Below are 19,099 nucleotides of genomic sequence, written 5' to 3' on the forward strand. Positions count from 1 at the left end.
AGGTAGTTTCCTTTAGATGAGGTTTTAATAGGGAGACAAGGAGTAGTTAAGCGAGTTAAGAGGTTAACACTTGTCTTAGTGTCTGGTGTGAAGTCCTCACTCTGTAAATGTCAGGCAACACTTCCATCATCACCATCTTCCTTGTCCTTGAATCACTGAAGATCCTGTACACTGGACACCAGTGCATCCAGATTCTTAACAACCGGTCTCATTATTTCCACGTTGAATTTGAATTTCTAAAAAAGTTTTAAGACAAAAAATTTAATCATTTTTCAAGGTATAACAAATTTCCTTATTGAAATATAATGAATGGTTTTTGTGAACTTTGATTGTCTCTTTAAGAGGTGTTGGTGTGGGCTGCTCTGGGAGATCGCCTCTTGATTGCACTGTTGTCAGTTCCTAAGCAACCACTGCCAAATTTGTCTGCACATCACACAATTTGTTTATTATCCAAGCTGTCTGGAATTCTTACCCTTGTACCAAAATAGACCAGGGAGGATGGAGCAGGACTGTACCATGGCAGTGGGGTGCATTCAAGCATCCCTTCTGGAGGCGTCTCTCTGGCAGGAGAAAACAAGAAGCAGTGAGTCCTCACGAGGAGAAAGACTCCTGAAAGACCACTCAGGATGGGGCCTATCTGTGGCCCTGTTTCTCCGTCTTCCCTGGCTGCTCTGGCCAGCAGGGCAGGCTGTTGAAGCAGGTCAGAGGTGCTACTGCTGGAGAATGTGATCGCCTCCATGGTTGCCAAGGCCACTGAGGGTTATTACTGTGGATGAAAGGAACACTTGAGTCCTGATGGTGATCCCCAGTCATTAATGACTCTAAAGGTCTCTTGAAAGAAAGAGAGAATCCCTACTTTGATTTTTCCTCAATGAATAATTGTTGACTAATTAATAACAAACTGTTTCTCCAGCCCAATTAGAACAACATCTGCTTTGTAACAGGACTCTGAAGCATTGCCGCTTGCTTCTGGGACTCACCCCCTGACCTGTGAAGGAATGAAGGAACATCAGGGACCTGGGAATGGCACTTGCCTTGAAACAGCATTCATGGAGAATGTCTGGATGCTCCAGCCGAGTAATTTTTATGAACTGTTAATTACATGTGCGACCCAGTCCATTAAAACTGCAATGAGCATGTTAGCCTCTTTAGAATTTCTAAATATATGTATGTGCATATCATGTTTGTGTGTAAATATACACATATGTATAAACACATTTATGTATATATGTGCATATATGTATATATGTACAAAGTCTGGATTTCTTCAGAGTCTGGATTATTTCTTCAAAGTCTGGATACCAAGGTCACACTGCTTGAGAGTGGGGAAGCTGAGTTCTCGTAGAAGCTACACAAATTACTTCTTCAGTGACCTTGGCCAAATCATGCCTTTTCCTGGCTTCAAATTCCTTGGCTCAGGAGCTGGTTAGTTAGGCCTCTTCGAGCTTCAAGATATCACGTGGTTTTTGAGATTACTGCTGCATCTGGTCAGAGCCCTAGCGCCCTCTAACCAGGGCAGGGCATCAGCTTCTGCCTGTAAAATGCCCAGTCTGCCATTCAGGATAGACTGGGTTGGGTGTTAGAACCAAGGATCCCCTTGATTGGTCTCTCCATCTGCTTGGATTTTAAATTAAGTGTTAGCAGAAAGAGTGAAAGTGTTGTGTTAGTTGCTCAGTCATGTCCGACTCTTTGTGACCCCATGGACTGTAGTCCGACAGGCTCCTTCGTTCATGGGATTCTCCAGACAAGAATACTGGAGTGGGTTGCCATTTCCTTTTCCAGGTGATCTTCCAGACCCAGGGATCGAACCCCGGTCTCCCACATTGCAGACAGACCCTTTACCATCTGAGCTACCAGGGAAGCAGAAAGAGTAGAACTCCTCAGTTCCTGGTTTGCTTTTATTTTTTCTTTCCAAAATTATGTTGTTCAAATAGAGGAATCAGGGAATGATTTTCAAGGATTTGAAGCCCTCAGTGGATGAGGTGATGGCAAGAGTGCCCTTTTGCTTCGTAGGCAAGGCAACTGTAGGAAGAACTCAGATCACTGGCTTTCCCTCTGTGGCTTCTGCGCAGGTGTTTGGAGTGATAGGTAACTCGGCACCGTCTCAGACCCAAAGGAGTCGGGCTCTTGCTTCCTGGGCCAGGACTCTGCTTCGCTAGCCCCAACAGGCTGGCAGGAAGAAGTAGAGCTCACTCCTTTTCCAGGGACCCCTGAGAAGGCGCATTTCACATGACCCAGCAGTCTGAGTAGGTCACTGAAGTGACAGGATTTTGAAAACAGAAAAATTTTCTCCTCTATGAGTTTTGAATTTAATCTTTTTTCCACAAGATGAGAAATCAGACAGTTTATCTTAGTTTGTCTGTGAAAGGGTCTTCATGCGATCAAGCCTCCTTTTTCATTTTTGACCTTTTATCTTGAGAATAATTTTTAAAAACTCCAATCTCAGCATCAGTGTTCAGGATGCAGCAGCTCCTATTGATGTGGTTGATGAGACGTAGGACCTGGAATGCAGACCTGGAGTCGAAATTACCACCAAGAGTCTGCAGGTGAGCTGTGAGCTGTTTGGTGCTGTGACTGGCTGTTTTGTCAGATGGTTCAAGTATGTGTGGAATAAAGGAAAACCATGATCCTAGTCCTGTGTTTCCACATGACCGCTGTGACTTTAGGAGAATGTCTGTGATTCTGTTTTTACACTTGTAAACTGGCCTTGATTGTGTCCCTGGGCCACTGGCCTTGATTGTGTCAGGGGTGTGTAAAACCTCCCAGTTTGCAGATCTTACATCTCAGGGGGCAACCCAATTTGGTATTATAGGCCCTATCCTGTAGCTGTTCTTCAGGTTCTGTGTTTGAAAAGCTGAAAGATTTGGGGGCTTTTAACTGGACATGGACTGTTGCAGTTATTTGGGTGACAGCATGCAGATAATGAGTCTTGTTGGTCCTTTCGAAATGGACCTCAGTCAGTGTAGCTGTTGCAGTTTACCCTTTCTTTAGGGCACCACCCACTTACATTTCCTCAAGTCATAGAATTTGGAATTTTGAAAATTTCTCAGTGAGAAATAGATGCACACTTTACAGCTCCTTAAGATCTTGTTGCTGCTGCTGCTAAGTCACTTCAGTCGTGTCCGACTCTGTGCGACCCCATAGACGGCAGCCCAACAGGCTCCCGCGTCCCTGGGATTCTCCAGGCAAGAACACTGGAGTGGGTTGCCATTTCCTTCTCCAATGCATGAAAGTGAAGTCACTCAGTTGTATCCGACTCTTAGCGACCCCATGGACTGCAGCCTACCAGGCTCCTCCATCCATGGGATTTTCCAGGCAAGAATACTGGAGTGGGGTGCCTTTGCTTGTAGTTAAATTGTTGAGCACTGTTTCTGAGTAAATGAGATAATTAAGATTTTTAAAGAAATACATGAGAGGATAAACCATTTCTGCCAGTGATTAAACACCGCAGCTGAGGAACCTGATGAGTGGAGGAGGTGTTTGTGGGAGTGCTCTTCATGGTCCCAAGGACTGTCCTGACTGCACTGCAGGAAGGCTCTCCAGAGGCACGTAGCGTGGTGACACTCATTCAGAGCTCATGCACTGAACCTTACCTGTTGCTGTTTCTACCACATCTGCAGTTAACTTCCTCCATTGAAATCTTGAACCTGTCGAAAGTCATCCATGAAGGCTGGAATCAACTTCTTTCAAACTCCTATTAATGTTGGTCTTTTGAGCTCTTTTCATGATTCATGAGTATTCTTAATGGCATCTGGAGTGTGAATCTCTTCAAGAAGACTTTCAGTTTTCTGTGGCTAGATCCATCAGAGGAATCACTATGGTAGCTATCATCTTATGAAATGTATTTCTTAAATGTTGAGACTTGAAATCAAAACTTATTCCTTGACCCATGGGCTGCAGAATGTATGCTGTGTTAGCAGGCATGAAAGCAATACTGCAGAGCTGAGCGGTCACCTGTGAGTGAGGCCAGTGAGACTCAACAGCACTCGGTATTGTCTGCCACTTACTATGCACGAGTGGCTTTGTTGGACCTTTGACACTCTTAGGGCATCAGGGGGTGATGAGGAAGAAGGTGGTGTGACTGATGCAAGTCAGACCTTCATCAGTGTGTTTCTAGTATGTTCCCATGATGATGGAGCTTTGGGGAAGAAGATGACTTACCTTGTTTAATTGGGAAAAATGAAATACTTGAATAGTCAGTTACTTTTTCAGTGGGTGTCTTTCTGACTTTTTAAACTCTGACCTAGAGGGAGAAATACATCTCTTACCCCAGCCCAGGACAAACACAGACCCTTACGTGCAGAGCCCAAGCATACCTTCACTATTGCACTGACTGCCTTGTGGATTGTGAGTTGGCTTAAAATCACTGTTTAGTTTCCTTTCTCTCTGAAGGCCAGATGGGTAACCCCACGGTTAGGGAAGGGAATGAGCTGTCTTCCACAGCCACGTGGAGATGTGCCGTGGGCCGAAGCATGAGTAGTGTTTGGTAGAGTGGATAAGACATATTGTCACTTGTGTGCTTGATGGGCTTGGCACTGGGTAGTCAGCCTGGATTTTAACCCTTTTAAGGAAATTCTTACACAGTAAAGAGTGTAGGTATGATTTTTCCATGGTGGGGTGATTAGTGGTGTGCTCCCTTCAGTTTTTAATGTTGTATTTCACTCTTGGAATTCCGAGATGAGAAACAAGGCCATGAAAAAGAAAACTTGTCATCTACAAATAGTTTATCAGGAAGTCATGGTTCCCAGTTGGAGTATAGAAGGAAACCAGAACTTGGTGAAGTGGTCCAAGTTCGAGGTGTTTCTTAGGAGTTTATTATCTGAGTTGCATAGGTAAAACTTGGTTTTATGAATCAGCGTTTACATGTAGAGGTGTTTTTAAACTTATGAAGTGCTATTTGCCGAATACTTTCATTTCATAGTTCTTTTTATTATATCACCATTATTGAGATATTTCACATATGCAGTACAATTCCTCTATTTAAAGTATAGAATTCAGTAGTTTTTAGTATATTCACAGAATTGCAAAACCATCACCGTGATCTAAATTTAGAACATTTCTGTCAGTCTGAACAGAAACTTGAAGCCCATTACTAGCCATCCACCTTTTCTCCCAAGCTCCCAGCTTTAGCCCACCACTCATCTCCTACTAGTCTCTGAATCTGCCTGCTTGGGATACTTCACATCAGTGTCTTTTGTGACAGCCTTCTTTCACGTAGCATGATATCTTCAAGGTTTTCTCATGTGGTAGCATGTATTAGTGCTTCATTTTGATCTAGTTTCAAAGCCAGCTTTTCACCACAAGTATAATAATTAGCTGTGAGCTTTGGTTGATGCCCTTCTGTTCCCAGTTTGTTGAGTGTTTTTATGATAAAAAGGTGTTGCGTTTTTGCCAAATACTTTCTCTGTTTTTTTTTTTTCCCCTAAGCTTTAAGCCAGCTTTTTTTCATTTGTTTACTTATAATAGTATATCACTTTAAATGATTTTTGGATGTTAAGCTAACCTTTCAGTCCTGGAAAAAATCCCAATTGGTCATGATACATTATTGTTGTTCAGTTGCTAAGTCATGTCTGACTCTTTGTGACCCCATGGACTGCAGCTCGGCAGCCTGTCCTTCATTATCTCCTGGGGTTTGCTCAGACTCATGTCCATTGAGGTATCAATAACCTCAGCTATGCAGATGACACCACCCATCTGACAGAAAGCAAAGAGGAACTAAAGAGCCTCTTGATGAAGGTAAGAGAGTGAAAAAGCTGGCTTAAAACTCAACATTCAAAAAACTGAGATCATGGCATCCGGTCCCATTCATGGCAAATAGATGGGGAAACAATGGAAACAGTGACAGACTTTATTTTCTTGGGCTCCAAAATCACTGCAGATGGTGACTGCAGCCATGAAATTAAAAGACGCTTGCTCCTTGGAAGAAAAGCTCTGACCATCCTAGCTGCTGCTGCTGCTGCTAAGTTGCTTCAGTCATGTCCGACCCTGTGCGACCCATAGACGGCAGCCCACCAGGCTCCCCCGTCCCTGGGATTCTCCAGGCAAGAACACTGGAGTGGGTTGCCATTTCCTTCTCCAATGCATGAAAGTGAAAAGTGAAAGTGAAGTCGCGCAGTCGTGTCCGACTCTTAGCGACCCCTTGGACTGCAGCCTACCAGGCTCCTGCATCCATGGGGTTTTCCAGGCAAGAGTACTGGAGTGGGGTGCCATTGCCTTCTCTGGACCCACCTAGACAGCATATTAAAAAGCAGAGACATTACTGACAAAGGTCCATCTAGTCAAAGCTATGGTTTTTCCAGTAGTCATATATGGATGTGAGAGTTGGACCATAAAGAAAGCTGAGTGCCGAAGAATTGATGCTTTTGAACTGTGGTGTTAGAGAAGACTCTTGAGAGTCCCTTGGACTGCAAGGAGATCCAACCAGTCAGTCCTAAGGGAAATCAACCCTGAATATTCATTGGAAGGACTGATGCTGAAACGGAAGCTTCAATACCTTGGCCACCTAATACGAAGAGCCAGTTCATTAGAAAAGCCCCTGATGCTGGGAAAGATGGAAGTTAGGAGGAGAAGTGGATGACAGAGGATAAGATGGTTGGATGGCATCACCAACTCAATGGACATGAGTTTGAGCAAGCTCTAGGAGATGGTGAAGGACAGGGAAGCCTGGTGTGCTGCAGTCCATGGGGTCTCAAAAGAGTCAGATATGACTGAACGACTGAAAAAACATGTCTGTTGAGTTAGTGATGCCATCCAGCCATCTCATTCTCTGTCTCCCCCTTCTCCTCCTGCCCCCAATCTTTCCCAGCCTCAGAGTCTTTTGTGATGAGTCGGCTTTTCGCATCAGTTGGCCAAAGTTATTGGAGCTTCAGCAACAGTCCTCCCAGTGAATATTCAGGGTTGATTTCTTTACAATTGACTGGTTTGATTTCCATGCTTTCTATGGGATTCTCAAGAGTCTTTTCCAGCACCACAATTTGAAAGCATCAGTTCTTTGGTGCTCAGCCTTCTTTATGGTCCAACTCTTAGTTCATACATGAGTACTGGAAAAACCATACCTTTGACTATATGGGCCTTTGTCAGCAAAGTCATGTTTCTCCTTTTTAATATGCTGTCTAGGTTTGTCATAGCTTTCCTTCCAAGGAGTAAGTATATTTTAATTTCATGGCTGCAGTCACCATCCACAGTGATTTTGGAGCCCACGAAAATATAATCTGTCACTGCTTCCACTTTTCCCCTTTCTATTTGCCATGAAGTGTTGGGACCAGCTGCTTTGATCTTAGTTTTTTGAATGCTGGGTTTTAGCCAGCTTTTTCATTCTCCTCTTTCACCCTCATCAAGAGACTCTTTAGTTCCTCGTTAGTTTCTGCCATTAGAGTGGTGTCATCTGCGTACCTGAGGTTGTTGATTTTTCTCCTGACAATCTTGATTCCAGCTTATGATTGATCTAACCTGGTATTTTGCTTGATGTACTCTGCATATAAGTTAAATAAGCAGGGTGACAGTATACAGCTTTGATGTACTCCTTTCCCAATTTCAGGGCTTCCCTCATAGCTCAGTTGGTAAAAAAATCTGCCTGTGATGTAGGAGATCCCAGTTCGATTTCTGGGTCGGGAAGATCCCCTGGAGAAGGGAAAGTCTACCCACTCCAGTATTCTGGCCTGGAGAACTCCAGGCCATGGGGATTACACTCTATGGGATCGCAAAGAGTTGGACGTGACTGAGGGACTTTCACTTTCACTTTCCCAATTTCTAACCGGTCAGTGCTTCCATGTCTGACTCTCAATGTTGCTTCTTGACCCACATGCAGGTTTCTTAGGAGAAGGTAAGGTAGTCTGGTATTCCCATCTCTTTAAGAATTTTCCACAGTGTATTGTGATCCACACAGTCATAAGTTTTAGTGTAGTAAATGAAGGCAAAGTAGATATTTTTCTGGAATTCCCTTGCTTTCTCTGTGATCCAGTGGATGCTGGCAATTTGATCTCTGGTTCCTCTGCTATTTCTAAATCCATCTTGTACATTTGGAAATTCTCGGTTCATATACTGCCAAAGCCTAGCTTGAAGGATTTTGAGCATAACTTGCTAGCATGTGAAATGAGTACAGTTTTACAGAAGTTTGAACATTCTTTGGCTTGCTCTTCTTTAGGATTGAAAACTGACCTTTTGCAGTCCTGAACCCACTGCTGAGTTTTCCAAATATGCTGATATATTGAGTGCAGCATCATCTTTTAGGATTTGAAATAGCTCAGCTGGAATTCCATCACCTCTGCTAGCTTTTGTTGATAGTAATGCTTCCTAAGGCCCACTTGATCTCATACTCCAGGATATCAAGCTCTAGGTACATGATCACACTATCATGGTTATCCAAGTCATTAAGACCTTTTTTTTTGTATGGTTCTCCTGTGTATTCTTGTCACCTCTTTAATCTCTTATGCTTCTGTTAGGTCCTTATTGGTTCTGTCCTTTATTGTGCCCATTCTTTCATAAAATGTTCCCTTGATACTTGCAATCTTAAGAGAGCTCCACTCTTGAAAGTCGTGTTGAGTAGCAGTCGTGGGCCCTGGTTCCACCTTGTTTCTTCTGTATGGCGCACAGGTCACAGGTTTTCTGAACTTCAGTTTGCTTGTTTAATCCAGATGAGGACTCTGGATTAGTCCAAAGTTTCAGAAGCCACCTAGGGGTTTTGTTAAAATGCAGGCTCTGGTTGAGCCAGTGTGGGATGGCACCCAATTTCCTGTGTTTCTAACCATCCATCACTCTGGACCACACTTTGAGTACACAGTTTCAAGGGGTTATTTTATTTCATGCTCCCACTGGCTATACAGTGGAGGACTTGGCTTTATTTTACACATGAGAAAACAGCTTTTGCAGCTGATGGAGTCAGATGGCAGAACTGGAACCAGACTGGGGTCTAACTGGCCCTGAATTTATCCACGTAAAGTATAAACTTCATACTGCTTTCCATTTTCTCCTGGGTTTGCAAGAGTAACTGTGGTTCTCTAAGTAAAAGCCACTTAGGGAGAAGCTTAACTGTTGTGAAAATAAATATTGAGACAAACACAGGATAATAATAATTCTTTTTTTCAATAGAGGGAAAAAGTACTGTCATGGTATCAATAGTGTGCAGGTCAACTCCATAGTGCATTAATACAGGGACTTCATTGCTGTTATGCAGCTGTTTTAGGGTTATTTAACTTAGACTGATTTATTTAAGAAATGTTTAATCTGCTGTCAGCTTGGTAGCTGAGTCAAACCATGTAACATTTTTACAAAATGATGGGGCGTGAGGCACAGTGGTTGGAACACATGTAGGGCATTGAACATTTCTAGATAAATAGCTCTCTGTGTTAGTTTTTTAAACACTAAAAATACATTAGTGAATTATTCTTTGCTATAGGCTGATGTCCACAAATGTCAAATAAACTACTACTATGTTTTGAGTCTGTAGGAATGTAAAGTTCGTGTTCTTTTAAAATCCTCATTCATGACTTTAAATGTAGCAAACTTACTAAAATGTACTATTTTGTGTTTTAAAGGCCAAATTCCAGGGTGTAAGTTTTATGTGGAAAATTTCATCTCAGGGCAGAATTTTATAGCATAGTCATAAACCTCAAAGAATGGGAATCTGTAATGGACAGAGCCATCACCTCTGACCAGAGTCGCCCTAACAGGCACACAAGACACATAAATGTCTCCAAGGGCCTCTGGTTCATGTAGAGACACAGAGTCTTTACAGATTTTGAGAGTTAGTGCCTCAGTGGAATGTACATAGGTCCCCCGGAAACCACTGACCTGCTTTGATTAGTTTCAGGGCCCTTTGTCTGCAGACAGAACCCAGGACGAATCCCACCCAACTGTGAATGCTTGCAGGTCAGTCATGCTCAAGGTCTGTGCGTTTTCTCCAGGACTGTGTGTGTCACACAGGTCAGTGAACGGAGGGCCTTCACAGAGGGAACCTTGGGGCCGGAGGTGGGGGCTCAGCCCTGGTGGCCGCCACAGCCCCCATGAAAGGACAAGCAGACAAGAACCACTCATCTGTCATGGTTAGCCACACATCCCGTGGGTACAGGTGAAGCCGTTGGGCGGCATGTAGGGGTGGAGATGTGCATGGTGTTAAGTGAGATGGTACCGGGGAGTTATTTTGTTACTTGTGTTAACATGTGGTGAGTTTATTTTTAATGAAAAAATATTTAACATCTTCAGTTTTAATTTCAAATATGGTAAATGCTGGTAGATGTCATCCACATAGAGCTCTTTGGGGTAATGAGTCATGTTTAAGGGTACAGCGGGACCATAGCCCTGGAGGGCCGCCAGCCTCAGCAGTGCAGGAGGGAGGGCCCGAGAGGGAGCACACTGACCAGAGAGCTGGCTCAGCACAGCCTGAGAGCAGGTGGTGTTTAAATAGTTCTTTCCCTCTGAAAGAAAGACGAAGGCTTCTGTGCAGTCCCCATAGCTGAAGACTATCTCCCCTTGCTTGTACTGAACTTTTTAGTGTGATATTAGGTCAGAAGAGTCATGTTTGTCAGATAATACATAAGGTTCTAGGTGCTGTTGTCCTGTTCAGACCAAAAGAAATAAAGATCCAGAGCAAATAAAAAACAAGCTATAAAAATCTTAGAAGAAAAATATTTATAGAGTATTGGAGAGAAGACCTTTCTAATCAATGAGAAGCTTTGAAGCCATAAAGGAAAAAGATTATAACAATATATGATGGCATAAAAATTTATATTATCTCTAAACCCACAGAAAAGTTTCAAGAAGTGACAGACCAGGAGAAAATATTTGTAACACGTGTAGCAGATAAGATGTATAGCCATAATATGTAAAGACTGCTTACAAATGAGAAAGCTACAAATAAAATAATATGAACTAATATGAATAAAAAATACAAATTACCACTAATCATAGGGAAAGATCACAATCACTAGTAACCAGGGAAATACAAATGACAACAAGATACATGTTTTTGCCCTCCGCCCCCACCTCCCCTGCAAATTAGTACAAATGGAAAGGGCCCAGCGTCTGGAGCCATGAGGCAGGAGATTCCCTTCCCTCTCTCTGACAAGAGCAAGTGTAGAAGGTCGTGTCAGTGTGTGGAATCTCTGCTTAGGGATGCTCACAAGTGTGGGTCACACACAAATATTTTTGATCATGGTAGAAAAAAGAAATCCAGCCGTGTAAAGAGCAGCCACTTAGAGAATGCAAGGTCCAGTGTTTCGTGTTTAGGAACTGGGGAATGAGATCTTGTTTAAAGATGTTTGTGAAGTATTGAGTGGAAAAAAAGAACAATATATTTGTACAGCAATTCCATTCATTGACAAGAAGAAAGCCCTTATTCAAGACGTGAAAGACAGGTACACACAGTGGCTGAATTGTGCCCTGGATGACATGGCATCGCGGTGAGAGCTGCTGGCTCGTGCGGGGAACTTGTATGTTGTACACTATTTCCATATATGTTCTTTACATTTTAAAGGCATCTTCATTATTTTTTTATAATAAAAATACTTTTCAAGTGAAGCAAATATATCTCCGCAAATGTCCATAGAAGTATGACAATGTAATTTGATTGATTTGCTGCAAATGGTCATCTGCATAGCCTTCCATATTCAGAACAAGATGACATGGGCTGACAGCTTCCAAGTGAAGCCTTAACGCATGTAGAGGTGTGTAAGGCCCCTCACTGAAGTCATCATCCAAAAAGCAGTACAGTTTTCTTGAGAAGAGAAAACATTTATCAATTCCAGGGCACAAGGCAGCCTGAAAGGCAAGTTTTGAATACTCTGCTCTGTGGGGGTCCAGCCCCGGTGGAGTCAGGGGTTTCGAAGAGGAGACGGCATCGGCGATCAGGAAACAACAGTTTATTTAAACGTTAATTAAGGATATAAAGAGTAATAGAATAAGGATAGCTCAGTGAGGGAATTCAGTGGAGAAAAGAGGCTGAAATAAGGATAGCTCAGTGAGGAAATTCAGTGGAGAAAAGAGGCTGAATAATTCAGCCAGAAGGTGAGAGAAAGAACGACATGGGGAGACCAAGTTTCAGTGAACAAGGCCCGCACTTTACTTTCCAAAGTAGTTTTTATACCTTAAGTTATGCATAGAGGATAATGGGGGAAGGGGTAGAGTCATGCAGTAAGCCAGGCTTTTTTCCTGCAAACTTATCATATGCAAAAGTTTAGGTGATTTGCATCATCTTCTGGCCCGGAGGCCTGTTAACATTTTAAGACCCTTTCTTCAGAAAACTTATTTTTCTCTAAAGGTGATTGGTCAGGAGCCACGCTCCAAAAGCATTGGATAAAGTTGCATTCCTATAGGGCAAAGGTGTGGTGGGCTATAACAAATAAAAGAATTAACTCAAGGGTCCAAGGTTACAAACACTGCCAGGGACACAGCAGGTAAGGGATATGGAGACTTAGCAGCAAACATTGGCCCAACAAGTGAAAAACCCTTCACCAATACAATTTCTAATCAATCTTTTAACTGCTCAAAGGAATCTGTATTTAGACAGTTTAGAACATCTCATGCCTCTCACAGTTGGGAGGCTCTGAGCAATCACATGTGGCCAGAAAAACCTATTCAGGCAGGCTAGAGGACTTCCAAAGGAGACTTTAGGTTGAAACACTATCAGACCCAGGACCTTTATTAACTGGAGCTGTAAGTTAACTCTTTTTCAGAGAGAGGTAGTGGGGGACAGCCCTCTGTAAAGTCAGAGGTGTAGGTGAGAGCACAAAGCAGTAAAGTAGGCAGACTCTGGTTTTCGGGGTAGATGCTCGAGAATTTCCAGGGGGACTCCTGAGGCTCGATCCGGCCTTTGCGTATGCCGAGCCTCCTTCCTCATGACCTTTGCCACGGGCGGAGTTCCTCACGCTGGCTCAAGGCAGTGATAGAATTCCAGTTGAGCTATTCCAGATCCTGAAAGATGATGCTGTGAAAGTGCTGCACTCAATATGCAATATGCTGGGAGATGGCTCCCGGCACTGCTGTTCATTCACAAAATAGAAATAAAAGTCGGTAAAACAAGGCATTTTCTTAGGTTCAGTCTCGGTGCCACATTGGCAGCCCTTGATTCCATGCTTCCTGTCTGCTTGTCCCCAGAACAGTGGTCCCCTTCCTAAGATGCCCACCTTGTGCTTGGCGGCCAGGATGGGCCTCAGTCTGCCTGCAGGAGCGATCCTCCAGGTGGGCACCTATGCAGTGGGTGCCCCAGAACCCAGTTTGGGCTCTGGAGTCTGTCCTCAGTCCACCACTTTGCCTGCCGTCAGGAGCACAAGATGATGGAGGTGGGCTCCTCATTGCTCACGCAGCCTCATCTGTGTCCTCGGGGATGGGTTTTGGGGTTCAGTCACACGGGCACCACTGAGTCCTAGACACGGACAGTTGTGTGCAGGCAGAGCGTTGTGAAGAAGTGTTTCTGCCTCACACGTGTGTCATGCCCACAGCATGTGAGGATAAACGAGGTCACGCTGGTGTCTGCAGCCCAGCTGCAGAGTCCCAGCCCTGGCCCTCAGACAGGCAGTGATTTCAGTTTCCCGGAGGTGCTGCCATGATGATTCTGATAGTGCTTTGTAGCTTCTGGGGGCTTCCTCCCCGAGGATGTACAAGTGCAGACAAGCCCCTGCCCACCAGCCACGAGGCCTTGGGTGTCCAGAGCACAACAGAGCAGAGCGGACAGCTACCGTAGGGAGCCCAGTCATGGGCCGGGGTGCATCCAGCCCACCCACCTGGGCCCTGCTGCCGCCCCATCCCCTGCCTGGCCTGGCAGGCGCATTTGTCAGTCTCTGTCCCTCAGGTGTGAAGGGGGAGCCAAGGGTGGGGTGGAGGATGGTGCCACAGGATGGGACTCATGGGTTCAGGAAGACCCTCCTTCTAACCCCACAGGATTACACAGGGCTGGCCCTGGGCTCCGCTTCCCACAGAAGCACTGGCACCCACGCCCCCACACACTGCTGGTGAATGCATGGGTGGGGAGTGTGTGGTTTAGACAGACTTATGTAACGGCGCAGTGGGAACCCAGTGGAGATGTGTCCTGTCCTTTCTCTGGGTGGTGCCTCTTCCCTCCAGGGTGCTGCGCGGCCATGGGGAGATGCTTTGGGAATCATAGTTTCAACCTCTAGGGGTGGGGGGGGTCTGCCAGGGACCGGGCCCTGAGCCTCTCGTGTCCCGGGAGATGGAACCCAGGAGCTGCCTGCCCTGGGAAAGGTCCCCGAGTGGTGGCTGCCTGTCCCATGTGACATGGGTCCATCTCAGGACAGAACCTGTCTAAGCAGCTGGGGCCTTCCTCCCTCACCTGTTAGCCATATGGCGATACCCTCAGGCAGCAGGCCTGGAGAAGTTTCTGTCCCTGGAGGGTCTGGGAGGGGGTGGCCCCATGCCTGGCTGACAACTCTCCTCTTCGTCGCAGCGGAGCTGGAGTTCGCTCAGGTGGTTGTGGTGGTGGTGGTGGTCACAGTGATGGTCGTGGTCATCTTCTGCCTGCTGAACCACTACAGAGCATCCACCCGGTCCTTCATCCACCGCCCGGGGCAGGGCCAGAGGCAGGAGGACAGGCCGCAGCTGGTAAGTGTGGGCTGGGGCTGGGTCTCCCTGGGGGTAAGGCTGGGGCTGGGAGCACGGGCACAGGATGGCACTGGGCTCAGCTCATAAATCCACCTCACGGAATGCCCAGGTCAGGGTGCGATGGTCACCGATGCATCCTGCGTCCCTGCCTGCACCGTGAGACGGTGGCTCAGCAGGGAAGGGCTGTGAGGGTGCCAGCTGCCAGGGCATGAAGACTGGTGGGTTATATGGGCTTCAGATCTGTTGTCCCCGTGAGTGGAGCTGAGGTTTCTCCAGTGTCCTGTGTCCCTGGCAGCCAGAGTCTGGGAAAGAGTGGGACGGCTGGGTGCTGCCCCCAGACCTACAGGGACAGTGTCTGTGCCTCCAGACCCACAGGGACAGGGGCCTTCAGGTCAGCCCTGAGGGAGGCCTCTGCCTTCCCTCGCCCTCTACATCCCCTTCCTGCCGCATTTCCTCCCTGAGTCCCTGTGCCGGGCCTGTGTATCCCAGGGCTTGGATTTTTCTTCTGATAAAACCAGGGAGGTGTGAATACCGCTCCCAGAGGTTTCACAAACTCATGATGCATGTTTACACAGTGACCAGAAACTGTTCAGTCCAGGCCAGGGCTCTGTTTCATGTCTAGTTGGGACATGACACAGATGGGATCCTGGAGTGCTGGGGGTCGCTGCCCAGGAACGTGTCCCCCACCTGGCGGCACTTCTTCCCCCTAATTACTACCTCTTCCCTTAGGGCTCCTGAGAGGTACCACCGCCCTTCACGTGGCTCTGGGAGAACAGTGTGACCCGCTCACAGTCAGGGTCCCACCGGGGACCATCTGTGGCTGTCACGGTGCAGGGACGCTGCTGTAGTGATGCTCTGAGCCTGAGTGCACCCCCTCAGCCCCGCCCCATCCTCCCTAGGGGCCCTTAGGTAGTCGCACTGATGCTGCTACACACGTGGGTCTCGTGGCTGCCTTGGGGACGACAGCAGTGACGAGAGCCGTGACGAGAGCCTTTGCCCGCATTCCCCAAGCTAGGCGTGTCCACAGGGAACCTGCCTCATCAGAGGGTCTTGGTGTGGGCTCTGCCTGCCTTCGTTCCCTGGGTCATTTAGTGGACGTGGGCCTGGTACCCACCAGTCGAAGAAACGTCACAGTGAACCCCAGCCTCCCCCCATCAGCAGTGCTGTGGCTATTTTTGGTGGTATTTTCTGTCTTGTGGGAGGCTGGGGGTCTCCAGAGTCCATTTGTGTGTGGGGAGGGGTGCAGAGCAGGAGGCTGAAAACTGTAGGAGGCTGTGGGGTGAGGCAGTTTCAAGGTGCCCTTCTGGATGCCCCAACACGCAGCCAGCCTCCCCACAAGGGGCCTAGAGGGGCCGGGCTACCCATGGCCTCGTGTGGTTTGTGCTTCTTTGGAGGTGGCCAGGGTTTGGAGGTGCGGTGTCTGCTATCTGCATCCCAGAAGCCACCGTGCCTGCTGTTGGCAGCTGGTAGGTGTGGTGCACCCCCTGCCGGCCTCCCCGTGCGTGAGCATCCAGGGCTCTGAGCCAATGCATTGCTGGGACTCCCGCACTTCTGTGGGCCTTTTGGCCCATTTGTTTTGGAACCGTGTGAGGTCTCCACAACCATGTTAGTAAAGAGTGTGTTTATTTTAAAGGGGTGTGAGAAGGGCTGGGCATCTAATTTATCATCTTCTAGAAAGTTTGATTTAACACTATTGGTTAATGTTAGTTTTATATATTTCTTGGGGGAAGAGCTGATAGTCAAGGTGGAACAATGAAGCCCAATAGTCCGCTTTTGTTTTTGAGGAGAGGCTGGACATGTAGATGTTCTGATGTGGTTGAGGAAACTTGACTCCTTTTCTGCACTAATGGGCTTTCCCTTTATCCAGAAGGGAAAGGCAAGCTGGGGCCTCAGTAGCCGTGACAGCCCGGGTTCTCACAGAGAGCCCTCTGGGAAAAGGTGGGTTGGATCAGTGGCCCCTTTGGGCCCAGCTTGCTCAGTTTTGAAGGATTTGCTTTGTGCAGTCATAGCCCTTTCCTCATGTGGCCCCTTGCTGCCCCCAAGACCTGTGGAAGGACACACTTCTTTGCCAAGAGAGGGACAGATGGAGGCTGTTTTGGCAAGGCTAGTGAGCCTGCATCACCACAGTGTCCCTGAAATGCCTTTCCAGGGGGCCAGGGCAGTAGGAGGGACCAGTGCTAAATTTGGTGGAAGCAGCCATTTCTGGATGAAAATGAAAAAGAGCTATCAGTCAATTGGCTACAGTTAAGTTACAAGAAAAGGAAATGCTTCAGTAGTGGTAGCAGCAGTTAAGTGGGTTTGTGATAAAAAGCTATGTGTTCTTTCTGAGGGAGTCTGCTCTTAGTATGTAGAACCATTTTCTTTAAACTTCGTTATTTTGGCTGTGACACTGGGTCTTCGTTGCTGTGCAGTGGGCTTTCTCTAGTCGTGGTGCGTGGGTTCCTCACTGCAGTGGCTCCTTCTGTTGTGAAGCACTGGCTTTATTTGCTCCAGCTTCAGCACTTGCAGCTTGTGGGCTCTAGAGAGGCTGAAGAGCTGTGGCACGTGGCTTAGTTGCTTCATGGCATGTGGAATTTTCCTGGACCAGGGATCGAACCCATGTCCCCTGCTTTGGCAGGCAGATTATTATCCACTGCTCCATCAGGGAATCCCTATAGAGCCTGGTTTATGTGAGTTTGGAATTTTCTTATTTGTTCTCTGAGGATGGATTTGATTTTTGGTACCCGCCAAAATCCATTTAGAGTTAAATCTCAAGATGCAGTTGATCAAGTTACTGATACGATTTTGGTATAAAGTCAAGTGTGACCAATAGTAAGCCTGATGTTGTTCGGGCTACAAACTAATGCTGCAGAGGAAGGCCAGGAAGGACCCAGGAGGGGGTGGTGGACAGAAGCTTGGTCCCCATTGTTAAGGCTCTTGTGATAAGGCTATGTTCATGTGTTACTTCTGTTCATCTGCTGGTAAAGTTTGCTTTTACTTAGTCCTTAAAAATTGATGTGGTTTGTTCTGGGGAAGAAAAGTGTTCTCTGAATTATCTTGATTCTGAGTGGTCCCTGTTGGGGAGGCTGACCTGGGCATCTAAGGGAGGTGGCTAGGATGGCTCTGCTCCTCCCCGACCAGCTCCACGGCGGGAAGGCACGTGGCCTGAAAGGAGGCTCACAGTGTTTGGCCCTGAGCTCTCTGGTTCCCAGGCTACTTCCTCTGGAAGCCTGACTGCTCACTGGCCCTGCCCCCAGCCCAGGAGGCATCACAGTCCTCCTCTTGGATTTGGTTCTGGGCCTGTAGGCTTTCTCTAGCTGTTGATTGTTCTGGACAGTAAAGGAGTCCCTTTGTTTTCCTCCCAGGAGAACTTCCTTCATGGTTTGTCTTTCCCTTAGGGGATGTGGTCTACACTGAATCAAGTTGGGAGGGAAGAAGTCTTGAGAAGTCTGATGATGGATGCCCAAGGTGGATAAGGGGAAGTGCTGGAGAGGACAGTCACCAGCGCCTAAGCTGTTAGTGTTGCCTGGGTGGAAAAGTCAGTACGACTGAAGAATCTGTCTGGGAATAGGGAAGAAACAAGAAAAAATGGACTTTTGTTGTTGTTTGGTCGCTAAGTTGTGTCTGACTCTTTGCGACCCCATGAATGGCATGCCATGCCTCTCTGTTCATCAGTATCTCCCTGAGTTTGCTCAAACTTATGTCCGTTGAGTCACTGATGCCATCCAACCATCTCATCCTCTGTCGTCCTTCTTCTCCTGCCCTCTTTCTCAGCATCAGGGTCTTTTTCAATGAGTCAGTTCTTTGCATCAGATGGCCAAAGTATTGGAGCTTCAGCTTCAATATCAATCCTTCCAATATAATAATCAGGGTTGAGTTCCTTTATGTTTGACTGGTTTGATCTCCTTGCTGTCCAAGAGTCTTCTCCAGCACCACAGTTCAAAAGCATCAGTTCTTTGGCACTCAGGCTTCTTTATCAGATGGCAAAGTTGTTGCTAAATACCCAAACATCAGTTTTAGCTATGCTTTTCATCCTGGAACAGGGAGTAAAATAAAATTTCAAATATTTGAGGCCATATGATAATGTTCATTTGCTGTGAGGAACCCTTGGGTAGAAACTGAAATATCCAGCAGTGATCTTGCTTTATACACACTGGCTGTGTCACCTCCAGCGAGTCATGTATCCTCCTTGGGCCTCAGTTTCCTCCCATCCAAAATGAGTGAGAATTGGCTCAGATCAGAGACCTTCAGAATGTCTGACCACTTTAACCGAATGTGTAGGAAAGACATACCACTTAAATTGATACCACTTAGACATACCACTTAGCTCTTCAAGAGGCTGCAATTCACAGTGTGGAAAACACTGTCCTGGGTGTTTCCAGTTCCCAAATCTGATGATCCCTGTGGTCCTCTGTGTATTGAAAGGAGAGTTTAGCTGAAAGCTACACCAAGAACGTTGGGGGCATGGGGTGGTCTCATGTGGTCACAGTGCCCATGGCCCTACAGCAGCAAGTGGGCTTCAGCTGCAGCTCACAGCACCAGCCAGTGAATCATGGTCACAGATGACTCT

General features: G+C 46.6%; 1 protein-coding gene across 9 annotated transcripts in view; it reads left to right on the forward strand.

Moving 5' to 3' along the window:
* Positions 1-19,099, forward strand: part of LDLRAD4 (low density lipoprotein receptor class A domain containing 4) — a 165,518-nt gene that overhangs the window by 131,093 nt on the left and 15,326 nt on the right. For 7 of the 9 annotated variants that reach the window (XM_055559138.1, XM_055559144.1, XM_055559139.1 and 4 more), the window contains one exon: positions 14,396-14,550. In XM_055559138.1, coding sequence (XP_055415113.1) covers positions 14,396-14,550 — 155 coding nt within the window. Of the gene's footprint in view, positions 1-9,802; positions 9,868-14,395; positions 14,551-19,099 lie in introns of all 9 variants that reach the window. The other 2 variants (XM_055559145.1, XM_055559146.1) reach the window with 1 other exon arrangement.

The sequence above is a fragment of the Bubalus kerabau genome, chromosome 21 (assembly GCF_029407905.1).
Source record: "Bubalus kerabau isolate K-KA32 ecotype Philippines breed swamp buffalo chromosome 21, PCC_UOA_SB_1v2, whole genome shotgun sequence".
NCBI classification, from domain to species: domain Eukaryota; kingdom Metazoa; phylum Chordata; class Mammalia; order Artiodactyla; family Bovidae; genus Bubalus; species Bubalus kerabau.